Source organism: Bactrocera oleae, chromosome 6, assembly GCF_042242935.1.
Source record: "Bactrocera oleae isolate idBacOlea1 chromosome 6, idBacOlea1, whole genome shotgun sequence".
NCBI lineage: Eukaryota > Metazoa > Arthropoda > Insecta > Diptera > Tephritidae > Bactrocera > Bactrocera oleae.
In genome coordinates, this window is record NC_091540.1 from 72,718,347 (window position 1) to 72,730,723 (window position 12,377).

The following is a 12,377-nucleotide window of genomic DNA, read 5'->3' on the forward strand; positions in this document are numbered from 1 at the left end:
AATCTCAATGAGCTTTAAAATCAAAAACAGCTCGAGTAGGATGGAAGCACCAAGAAAGGGATTATAAGAATTTAAATCCAAAATCAACGGATATACATCCACTTACTTTTATACACACATATTTAAGCGCGTAAAAGCAGAACTCAAATGGAGAAGGAGAAGAGATAAAGAAGAATTCGGCAAAAACAGTGATGCATTATTCAGTGGCAGTTTTGGGGAAAAAATGCATATAAAATATGCAAAGTCATGAATGTCAGCCAAGAGAAGTGATCTCAGTAGCTAGCCAACTGGCAGTGGTACGGTTCATATGTATGTATGTAAATATGTATGTAGTAGCAGCTTCTCATGAAAAAGAATCTATGATAAAAATATCACATTTCCAAAGAAACAAAGAAAATAGACATCTAGTGTTTGTATGTAATGTGGTGCAATAGATAACAATAGAAAAAAAGTGGCGGACTTAAAGTATCGAATTTTATTACATGTCTGTGAGTAAAATCATATTAAATTTTGTTAAATTGCCACTTGAAGAAGGCTTTAAGCTTAGTTTATTACTGCGAGAAAAATGTGAATTATTGTTGTTGCATACGGTTTTACCATTTGAAATGCGCCTCGTCCTTTACCTTGATCCTGAGTAGTAACGAACTCCTTATTCGGAACTTTGCAGCCTTAATATCACTACTCTTCAATAAAATGTGAAATATACCAGATCAGATTAAACTTTTCCGGGATTTTTGATTTTTAATCTCAAGATGTGGCGCACACTTATGTTTGCTTTCGTGATAACTAAAGTGGTTTTTATACCTATTGAGTAATTGCACAGGTACATACACACAGCTTTTATGTAAGTTCGTGAGCTCATTTTCGTTAATATAGAGTATAGAGTATAACTTAACCGAATAGTAATATCAACAAAATCTTAGGAAATTTTCTAAAGTATGCCACTTTTGGCTGAACGCACATTTTACCGTGTGGCAAGATCAGTATTTTCGGCAAAGTTTATTAAAGAGATTGTACTATAAATTTCAAAACTTGAAAAACGCAAAATTATTTTAGTCAATTTCGACTTTAAGCTCATTTAGTTTTCAATTAGCAAAGCCATTTACATTTAAAAGCGGTGACGACTCTTCTCCACCAAGAACAAACACTGCACTTGTTTCCAGTTACACCACGTAGTTTGCCATTGTTTTACACTCACAATTATCAGCATCATTCCATTTTTGTACTGTTTTTTGTGTAAGCACCCAGTGGACACACCACCTTTATGCATGTTTTTACACATATATTTTCAGCTCTAAAACTATGGCAGCTACTTGAGCGTCTCCAACTCCGACTTCTACAAACCAAGCAGAGACGAACACGTAGCAGGTTGCCGCTGAGCTGTTGCACAAATTACTCATATGTATGTTAGTTGTAGTTATTACTGTTGTTATCCTTCCTCGCCATTAGCGCCGTCTGAATATGGTAATCTGTTTCTGGACTTTTTCATATTTTACTTGTCGCAAAGTTTTTCTTCCACATTCACATTCCGGTGCGTTTTTTATTTTTCAGTCACATGTTATTTACAGAAAACTTTGTGTTTGTTGTACTTGCTTTGTGCCATACTTTACATGCCTTCCAACTTTTCTAGTGTCGCTCCTCTGTTCTGATTATACGATTGTGAGAATCTCTTCTTGAAAGTATGAAAAAATAAAGTTTTTCTGTTTGGCGCTTACTTTTTGTGGTACATGCACTCCAGTAATTTTCCGATTAAGTAGACGGAATAGATCTCTAGTAGTCCTGCTGGTAGCATTATACAAATAAATAGGTAACCAGCTCTTCAAAATATAAAAACGTCTGCCAATATGTTTATTAAAACAAGAAAAAAACGTTAACTTTGGCTATATGAGCAGCTTCTAACGGAGAAAGATGTGTGCAAAATTTCAGAGCGATATCTCTAAAACTGAGGGACTATTTCGTGTACATAAAGACGGACAAACAGACGGACATGGATAAATCGACTCAGCTCGTCGCGCTGATCATTTATATGTAATATTAATTTTATGTTATATACATTTTATAGGGTCTCCGACGTCTCCTTCTGGATGACCCTGTTCAGGGTATAATAATAACCTTTACGGTCCGCAGATAATTCATTAGTATCATTCACGGCCAAAAGCATTCAAAATTACTTAAGGTTCATTAATTTCGTTTAGTAAATAAAGTTCTCGAAGTGACGATAAAGCAATAAATAGAGGAAGAATTGTTAGTACGATTGTCCAAGTTATTTCAATTAGCCAACGAGTGTTGTAATTATCACTTAAATTATCAGGCAAGATCATGCAGAAAAGTAAATTGAAATATAAAAGGGGAGGCACTATCTAGAAGGCTTTTTCGGATAGTGTAAGCTTGTACTGAAACTTCCTTAAATACTTGACTTCGTTCAGTAATTATTCCGGCATAAATTTTTGTTTTAATACTACGCTTTAAGTGCCTTAAATAGATGTGGTCGCATTTGTTAACCCATGTGTTTTTGGAAATCAGAAGAAATTCGGTTTTGCATGCTGAAATATATTTGTTTGTCTGATGTCTTGAGGTGTTTTCAGCTAAATTTGTTTTTAGTTGCTGCCGTGAATTGAATTGAGCTTCTTTATTGAGTTTGTGAAGTGTCAGTACCCACTCACGAACAGCTACGTTGGGCATATTCACACATACCTGAATGGTAATCGAATTTCGCTTCAGTAGCTATATACATGCTCACATACATGCACATATGCACATCTAGTTGAGACTGCAACACTGCGGAAGCAGTCAATTTCAATTGTGGTAGCTAAACAAGCATGAACCTGTACAGAAACAATAACAATAACAACTAAATGTATGTTACTAGATAGCAACGTGCTTAAGTCGCTTAGTAGACAGCAACCGGATGTAAACAACGTCAACCGGGGTGAAACCCGCTGTCGCTGGCAAGCTGTTGAGCAGGAAGCACTGGCAAAACAAAGACAAAAAATACCGTAAACACAAAAAATACAAAAACATAGCGTCTGCGAAGCCGATGGTTGACTTCTGCTCTTTTTATTGAGTGGCTGAGTTGGTAAATTACATTATCAATTTTAAAGCTCAGATTTGAGCGTTTTTATATGTGAGTAGTCGTTGCGAACGGCAAAGAGAAGCGCACAAGAAACTGACATTTATTTGTATGTTTGCTGGCAAGAACGTTGTAGACGCATAGCCTTGAGGATTACCACACCGTCACACCTTAGAACACCTTTAGCGCCATCATCATCAATGTTATTATTATTGTTTCTTAATGCGTCGAGAAAACTTTGTCTGCCAAGTTGGCGGAGCTGCCGCTGGCTATTGAGCCACGCAACTCTTCTACGGGTGTGCGCAAGCCAGAAGGCTTAGAGAACTCCCCCTCGCATATTCTCATACCCTACACACACACACACACATGCATGCATGAATAAAATACCAATGTATTAGTTTTGTTATTTTTGCCCATGTTTTTGCTGAAATGGTTTGTGCACTTTTCTGAATAAATTTTCTCTGCACTTATATTCATTCGAATACATATGTATATGTCTACTCTACAAGGAAATTTTAGTGGTCAAAGCGTATTTTGTATGCAAATATTGGTTTTTGTGATCGTTTGATTTATTTAAAATTTAAAAATTAGGTTATGTCAGGCTTTGTACTTCAGATATAAGCAAAGAGGCGCGGTGCTTGAGTTTTAAGGTTTAGTAAGCGTAAGGAGTTTACGAAGGGCAATAAGGAGAGGAGCGATAGACAAAGATGATAAATGTCTACAAAAAAATAAAATTAAAGGAGAACAAAGTAAGTTTCAAGGTTTTACGAAGGTTTCCACATATTCCTTAGCCGAGTCGTAATCTTTATTTTTTTCGTCTTAAATATAAAGAATGCACAATCTCCACCCAAATAATAAATATCGCTGTGAACTAATTTTTTTTATTAATAAGCGGTTCATGTATCACATTTCAGTAATAAGTGGATAAAACCTATTATTATATTATTAGTTATTAATACATTTAACTTTCCCTTATCTTATCCTTAACTGTTACGGTCTTAATGAGCTTGTGGTGTTTTAATTTTGTTAATCCATTGAAGAATAATATTCAGCGTTTAATACAAATTCCAAAAGACACATGCTGGTTCCAATGTAAGAAAATCTTTTACCTTGACTCAATCAAATCGCTAAATTGGCCCAAAGGCATTTTAGCATAACACGGCATGGCGTTGCCTCATAGTCCTCTTCAAAAGTATAAGCGTTCGTAAACCCTTTTGAGAGGCAGCACCCCTTACTTTTGAACATTTATCATTTGGCACCGTGCAGCCGTGGTTCTGTAGCCAACAACAATGCCGAGGTTTGCAACAATGTTCTGTAATAACTTGTTGCATACACAATGGCAAATTGCTGCTGTTGAATGTTGCAAGTTTGTAAGCGCTTGAGTTCCGAAATGTGTAGCGTTCATTTGCATTGTTGCAAACTTGTAAGACGTTCCGGGAAAGTGTCGACTCCTTTGTTGTTTCGACATAGCATACATCGTGGCATAATAAAGTGTTGCATTTTAATGCTCATTTGCGTCAGAAGCTTTCGAGTAAAGCGAACAATTATTATTGTGGCCGGTGGCGTGCCAAGACGTATATGAAATATACATATTTCCCAATTCTCGTAAGAACTTTGTGGGTAAAAGATTTTTTTAAAGCGGAAATTTTGTAACATATTAGAACTATGCTGGGAGAGAGGGTGCACTATTGTGGAGGAAGTCGAGATTTATATAATAAAACTTTAAATACAAAAATTAAAATAATTTACTCCACAATACACATTTTGAGTGTACCTTTCTTGTAAGTGTCTTTCCATGGGCCACTCTTTGCTTTAGTTTGCGTGCTTAGAGTGTTACGAGAATTGATGGGTCCATGTAGTCAGCGCTAGAGGCAAATAAATCGGTGATTCGGTGACTCTGCCAAGTTACTGTATGTGGAGTTACCTCAAGTCAATGGTTTATGCCGATAAGAAACTAACATTTGGCGGGTTATTGGTCAGATATGTATATACATTTGGTGATCTGAAATAGTTAAAATGTTTCTATAAAAACAGCTAATGAAAATTTCATTCGCAATTAGTTAGCCCTGTTCTGCACTAAACTCTTTTAAAAAGACGTGGTCAATGTTAGCTAAAGTAAAATTGTGTTGAAATGATTTTTTATCGTTAAGGATATTAAGTTAATACAAGTACATACTACAGAAATGCAAAAGAACGTAAAAGAGAGGAGTAATGTACGAATTTACTTCAGAAATATCTTAAAAGCAATTCCTTATATTTTACTGCTGTGGCATTTTAAGATTTTCGAAATTTCAGATTTAATGCTTCTTATTGAGTTTGTAGTAAACATATACCCTTTATAGATAGTTAGTCCGACTCAAACGATTTCAAATGCCCTCGAAACCACACTCATGTCTGCATGTGCACTTTCCTCTTGTCTTTACTCGATACTGTTATGCTACGCATAAAGAAAGCACTTGCTCTTTTCCACTGCATCTTCGATTTGTTTCGGAAAAACTCTTGAATGAATATAATCAAATTCACGCACGAATTTAAGCAGGTGTGCGTATATACATACATACATACATAAATAGAAGTATATTTATTTAAAAATTAACACACTTCTATCATTAAGTACCAGCCTAACCATAATAAAGAGATCACTAACTGGAGCAACGCCCGATGGGCATATTTCAAAAACAATTTTGGTTTTCAGTTGTTAATTGGAAATTCAATATTTGCTCGGTGACCAGCGATTTGTAGTTAAATTCCATGAACTTTCGTGACTTTTTCGCCCACTCAATTGAAAATCAAGATTTTGTGAGAATATAAGTGCATCGGTCGGCTCGTCGAGGGCTCATTTCTTTAGTACTTGGCAGTGAGCGATATTCGTCTAATCAGCAACAATCTAACGGTTCGGTGGTCTTTAACTTCGATTGGTTCGTTCATGAGTGCACAGAATGAAGCTGATAGAAATTCTTTTGACGTGCTTCCTGCTTCGCTTGTATTGTATAAGTGCAAACTTGCATAGCGTAACTGTCGGGGCGAATTTGACTGATTTCATGCACGTCCGCAAGAAGAGGACCTTGATATTCGACGGCAGCGGTTCAGTTAAGGTGAACGGTGTACACAAAACAACAAAAACACGTTTTGAAACATAAAAGAAGTAAAAACAAAGTACAGGGTTGCAAAGTGTTATACATAATAATTTCGGCGAGAATGAACCGTAGATTCGTCATTGCTTATGTGGATGCTCAAAATCATGTGAAAATTTTCAGGAATATATAGTTTATATATAGGCATATTTTTGAAGTGAATACTTCTTTGGCCGCATCAGAGTGATTTTTCAAGGTCTCTTCCCGACCCTTCGTGTGTGCCCGTTAGCCGTATCCATAAACATATTGTAGCAATGCATGTGGTATTGTTTTGCGCTCACTCTTCGCCATACATACATTTTGATTCAGGCTTCTAGGTGCACATTGGCACATACATATACATACATCACTTCGGAGTCGATCGGGTCTCAAACGCTGAACACATGGACGACGACGAGCGATAGGCAGCATCTGTCAAATATTAACATACACACGTTCTTATGCTCGCAGTTATTTAGACAACAGCATGACTGCATGGCAGAATGCTTGCAGATGTCGCTGTCGCTAATTAAAACCATTTCGAATTTTGCCGACAACAATGGACAGGTGTAGTGCTGCCACTAATATGTGAAATGTAAAATTATTAACAAAATATTTAAATTTCAATGAAGTGAAAGGTTTTAATACGGCAACAACGTTATAGTGTACATCAGCTGTTTGCAATGTTGCCATTGCTCAATTTATTTAGATGGTTTTTTTGCACATATTTAGCTTTTCAGTTATAATTTTTTTGATGTAAAAGATCAAGACTAAAATCCAACTATTAAAAATAGTCTACCTATTTCTAAATAATTGTATTCGACTGTGATGTTGAGTTAGTTTAAGAATGCTTGATTTTTTTCTCCTTATACACCCTTAATTGCTAAAGTTTTTGAGTTCATTCTCAGGATTTCGCCGGTGCAGAGATACGAAAATTAAAGTTGTACGGTTAACTGAAACTTGGTTAGACAATGATGAGAACGTTAGCATATCAAACTTCACTTATGTTGTCAAATATAAACTACTGAACATTTGAGCAGGAGGTGTTACGATCTGTTATAATGAAGGCAATACGTTTAACACTGACACTCTACATTTTCATATGTGTGCAATAAATTCCACTGTACATACAGCAGTTTGACTGAAATTGGCGATATGTAAAATATCAAATGAAAAGGAACTTGCCATCGCAGCGATCACATATCTCCTAACCAAAAAAAAAATTTAGAATTTCATTAATTTCGTACAGAGTAATGTACACTCATGGCGGATGCGTCCTTGCCACCACGACTAGATAAGGAACAACGATTGATGCTCTATTTCCCAGAAATTTACACTATTTAAAATCACGAACATATGTTTCATACTTGAGTTACCAGAAAGCCATAATATCAGCTATACCGGTATTTTTGAATCGGTAAAGAAGTATTCACCTCTATCACGTGTGCTGTGCTGCACGCGACTTGGCGAATGTACGTGAAAAAAATGCTCAACTGGAATAGAATGGAAATTATACGTACATACTTATATATTTAACAGTACTGACATTTCAGAAGCTCAACATTTCTCATTTTGTTTATTGTCGATGTTATTGAATTTGGGTGATTTTAGCGAGTATTCTTTTACCGCTAAAAAGCTATTGTTTTATTATTTAAACGACACGAAAACGAAACTCCGTGAATTGTATAATGTGCTGAATTTCCCGAGTCTGCTTATTTTATTTTATGCTCACTGACATTATTATTTTCTCAACAGATATCCATCGGTCCATCGGGACAAGTTGACTTAGCCGACCCGATCACATGGCGATCGCTTGTTTGCTCGTACAGTCTTCAAGGCGGCCAATATTCAATTCCAACTTCTCCACTTTATCCCTGGGACAAATGGGAGGATACTTTCGCACGCAAATCCAGGCTTTTACATAACAGCCAACCTGATCTTGCCTCCTATAGTTATGTAACTGATGAATCACGACTGTTCTTTTACACTTTACTGGAGGCATTAATGAGCCAGCGGGGAGTTAATGGTCGGTCGTGCTTGCTGCGCTCCATATGTCAAAATGCACAAGTGGACCAACATGTGGGGTTGTTGTCAGAAATCCTGGATACAGTGCTCACGTATGTACTTTGAATACTCGTAAAAGAGTGGTCTCATTCGAATATATTCATTGATACATTTTTGTAGACCCGGCGTGGAAGACCTGGATAAGAGTTATCAGAGAGCGCGAGAGGCCGGTGTCGCTGGGGCAGATTGCTTCAAATTATTTGCCGATTGTCCGGAAGGTCACAATTGGTTGGATACCTATTTGGATTACATTTAGTATGCAGATTATAAAAACATTGACGTACCTTAAGCCGATGCATCGGGAGGCTGATTATTTATTATTAATTGTACAAAAGAGGAAATATTTGGAACATTTAAGACTTAGAGTTTAAAAACTTGGATTTGTTATGGTAGATATGTTGCTTTTGCTGCTAGCAATTCAAAATAAAATTTAATAGAAACAAGTAAGGATGGGCTAAATTTGGGTGTAACCGAACATTTTATACTCTTGCAACTTGCAAGAATGAAAGCCGGGGACCAACTTACGGGTCTTGGTAAAACTTTATATTAACGCCAATGGGGGCAAAGCGAAGTATTGATACGATTCTACTCATATTTGAATAGGGCATATTATTATCATACAATATTATAGGGTCAACATATTTGGTGTATAGGGTCTTCAAAATAATTGTAGTCGATTTTATTAGTTTTTGGTCATTAGGTGGCACATCTTAAAGCCACTATTCGTGCAAAGTTTTATCACGATGCATTCATTGGTGCTTTATTTGCATACTGGAAAGTGAAAGAGTCTTATGGAATTTGAAATTTTGTTATATGGAAAGTAGGCGTGGTTGTTATCCGATCTCACGCACTGTGTCATAAAATGTCAAAAGAATGTTATGTACTCAATTTGGTTGAAATTGATCGAGTAGGTCCGGAGATATGGGTTTTCACCTAAATGTGGTGTGTTAAGTAGTTTTGTAGCTTTAGTGGTTTAGGAGATATGTGCATTAAACCTCTTAGAGGTCGGTGTCACGCCCTTATTTTCAAAATTACAGCTTTGTATCTTAACTTAGTGCTTAGTTATGGCGCTTTATATTTTTTCGTTTAATTGTGTTTTGTGGGAGTGGCAGGAGTCCGATTATGTAAATCTACGAACTCGTTCTCACTTTTCTGCTAAGGAACATTACGATATATTAATTTTTAATCAAAATACAGCTTGCACGGCTTGAACAGTCACTCGGAATCCAACTCGTCGCGTTATTCTGATCATTTATGTATATACATATAACCTTTATCTATCTCGATTAGTTTTAGGTGATAGAAATACACTCTGTAGCAACATGTTGCGAGAGTATAAAAATTTGCAAAAAATATTATTAGTTAGAATAGAGGACTAGTGAGAACCTCTAAAATTAATGTTGGATCAGGGTTAGTAAGTAGCGATTCAATGATCGATTTTGGTATGTGAAATTGACACAAAATAGAAAAATATTATTTAGCTAAAACCCAAGTCCATTTTGAAAACAATAAAATTTACCAAAGTTTCGAAGGATGTTGACTTTATTTTTGCAATTCCCAAATGCTTTCTTTCGGTTATTTCTTATTACTAGTTTTTTAGTAGCTCGCTGTGTTGTTTGTGCGGTGTCATTCACTTGCGTTTGGCAGCTGCTCCAACTGCATGCAAACGCTTTTAGAGTTTTCTTGCGATTTTTGCGATTTCATGTTTTAATAGATATATTGTACACATGTGCTATATTCATATATATCTATTTCAAGCGCATGTATGTATGTGGGCACTCACGTACCGAATACGTAGGCCGTTGCATGCCGCAAATTTGTTGTGCAACATGCCACATCCACCGCCAAACCAAGCGCACACTCACACAACCATACCACATGCGCTTCCACCCTCGAGGCTAGAATTCAGATCGGGGCATCTTTTGTTGTGCAAATAATCGCTGTATGTTGTGTGTCGCGTGACATTTACCCCTTTTTGCTTTCCTGCTGCTTTCCTGCTGCTTCCTTTTGTTGCTTAGTTGCATATTTCTTCGCAGCACGTTCTGCACGGTGCGCCGTGGTGCGCGACTTTTTCCCAGAGTTCTTAGGCGTGCATACATACTTGCATTTGTTTGCGAATTCTTTTGTTGAATGTCTGGAATATTTGCATTTCGGTTAATATTTTACGTGCAAAGCTTTAGGGAAATTTTATCAACTGCACTGTCACAAACTGATTTGTTGCCGATTTTGAACTTGTAGCCGCAAGCCGTGCCATACATATTTCATCTTATAAAGTTAAATAAATGCATAACATTCAGATTATTTGAAATGTTCATAATTGTCGTTTTCAAATCGTAATGCAATGTCTTCATCTAAAAGCCAGGATGACGAACCGAACTTCCAATTAGTCGTTAGAGGACTATATGATCTTCGTGCTGTCGCTTTCAATTGTACTTTAACATTAGTAACTACTATCGCGTAATATTCTGTAAGCTCCTCTTGGGAACGTTGTTTATTATTTGTAAGCAGAAGCTTCGGATTATTAAAAAGATCAAATGCCTTAGTCTTTACTTAAATACAGCTCTTTTAACATTCCAATATCCTTGTAACGAATCTGAAATCTCTTAAAAGCAGAAGTAATTGTCCTTCCTTATTATTTGAGCTTGTCATGATTGCTAATTACACCGATACGCTTTGCTATAAAATTACCATTCTATGTTAAAATTTCAATAAATGAAAATTATGCAAAGAATTCAAAATTGGCTCTATTATTATAAGATCTCAGAGATTTCGAGATCTATTTGGTTAAATGGAAAATGTATTATTTTTTATTTTTAAGTAATTTCTTCTAGCAGTTAGACGAGTATCTACATTTAGCTAACCATTTTTAGTCATAAAATTTTTCCATATTCTGATTCACTGATAATCGCGACATTTAAACGGTGAGAGAGCAACACACTTTTATTCAATTCATTCTTTTTTTTTTTAATTTTTAAGCCCACGACGGTCGAGACGCTTAACTCGGAACCCGGACGGTCCAAACCGGGACGAATGAATAGCTAAATCTAGATATTCTTAGTCTGCTAATTAAAGAAATAATGAGGGAAATAAATAAATTAATTTTTGGGAATGTGCAGGCTACGGAAATAATCAAGAATCGAAATATTAAACGTTTCATAAGCGAAAATTATCTGTAATTTGTAGTCTAATCGTTCAAAGGTGCAAAAGTTTTTATAATATTCTAATGATAAGAATACATTTTTGCTCTGAATTTCTAAGGAATTTCTAAGTGACAAACTGAGATCCGTTTATGTGTCCATGTGAATGAGTATAGTTTTATTGACGTAGAAAAATCTTCGTACATTTCGTTACTATTTAGCAGAAATAACTGCACTTGTGGTTTGAGACTTGACTTTCTATTACTTTCACTTCAGCAAACACTTCAGAATGTTGTCACAACTGTCAATTTCTGCAAACTCATTAAAATCAAAACGCATAAATAAATCGACAACACAGCACAAACAACGACACTTAAACCCATACTCATACACACATACATAAATCTTTGTACTCACAAACAAATGATGTTCTTACAGATGAGTGTACATAGGACGCACACACTCGACATGTTAAAACTGATACTTGAGGTTCACAAGCGCATACGAACGCGTTTACATACGAGAGTAGAAGCACACAAGCACTTCACCACACTTACATACCTATTTTATATATTGACTAAAGAAGTGTACTGCTTTGGCTGATCCTTGTGCGTGCCTACGAGTCCACACACACACACACCCAACCATGAGTATACTTATGTAAGCACCTAAGGTAAAGACAACCTTGTTTTTGTTATTATTATTATTCTTTTTTTTAATATTCAGACAAACACACGCGCCGAAATGATAATTTATAAACTTGAATGGAGATATCGCCAACGTTGATTAAAGGTAGAAAGTGTGTACACACATATACATATGCCTTCATTTACATATATACGTGTACATATGTTGTAGAAGCGCTTTATGAAGCACCGCAGTAAAATAGGTTGGAATCCCTAATACAGGAGAATCAAAAGTCCTTAACTTAATATCCCGCTCCTGAAGAGGAAAAATGCAGTATTCACAAATTCAAAAGCGTAATTTAACTCA

The 12,377-nt window shown here is 36.1% G+C and overlaps 1 protein-coding gene across 1 annotated transcript; it reads left to right on the forward strand.

The window, feature by feature from the left end:
* Positions 1–5,931: 5,931 nt before the first annotated feature.
* LOC106625371 (uncharacterized) lies at positions 5,932–8,682 on the forward strand. The gene is made up of 3 exons (XM_014245191.3): positions 5,932–6,165; positions 7,939–8,300; positions 8,368–8,682. The coding sequence occupies exons 1-3, from the start codon at positions 6,010–6,012 to the stop codon at positions 8,501–8,503; spliced, it is 654 nt and encodes a 217-aa protein (XP_014100666.1). The 5' UTR covers positions 5,932–6,009; the 3' UTR covers positions 8,504–8,682.
* The last annotated feature ends 3,695 nt before the right edge of the window (positions 8,683–12,377 follow it).

Excerpts from the sequence above, each read along its gene's own strand:
- LOC106625371 (XM_014245191.3), top strand. The coding sequence starts at position 6,010 with ATGAAGCTGATAGAAATTCTTTTGACGTGCTTCCTGCTTCGCTTGTAT. Across the intron at positions 6,166-7,938 it reads ACGGCAGCGGTTCAGTTAAG|ATATCCATCGGTCCATCGGG; the intron begins GTGAACGGTGTA and ends TTTTCTCAACAG. Across the intron at positions 8,301-8,367 it reads ATCCTGGATACAGTGCTCAC|ACCCGGCGTGGAAGACCTGG; the intron begins GTATGTACTTTG and ends ACATTTTTGTAG.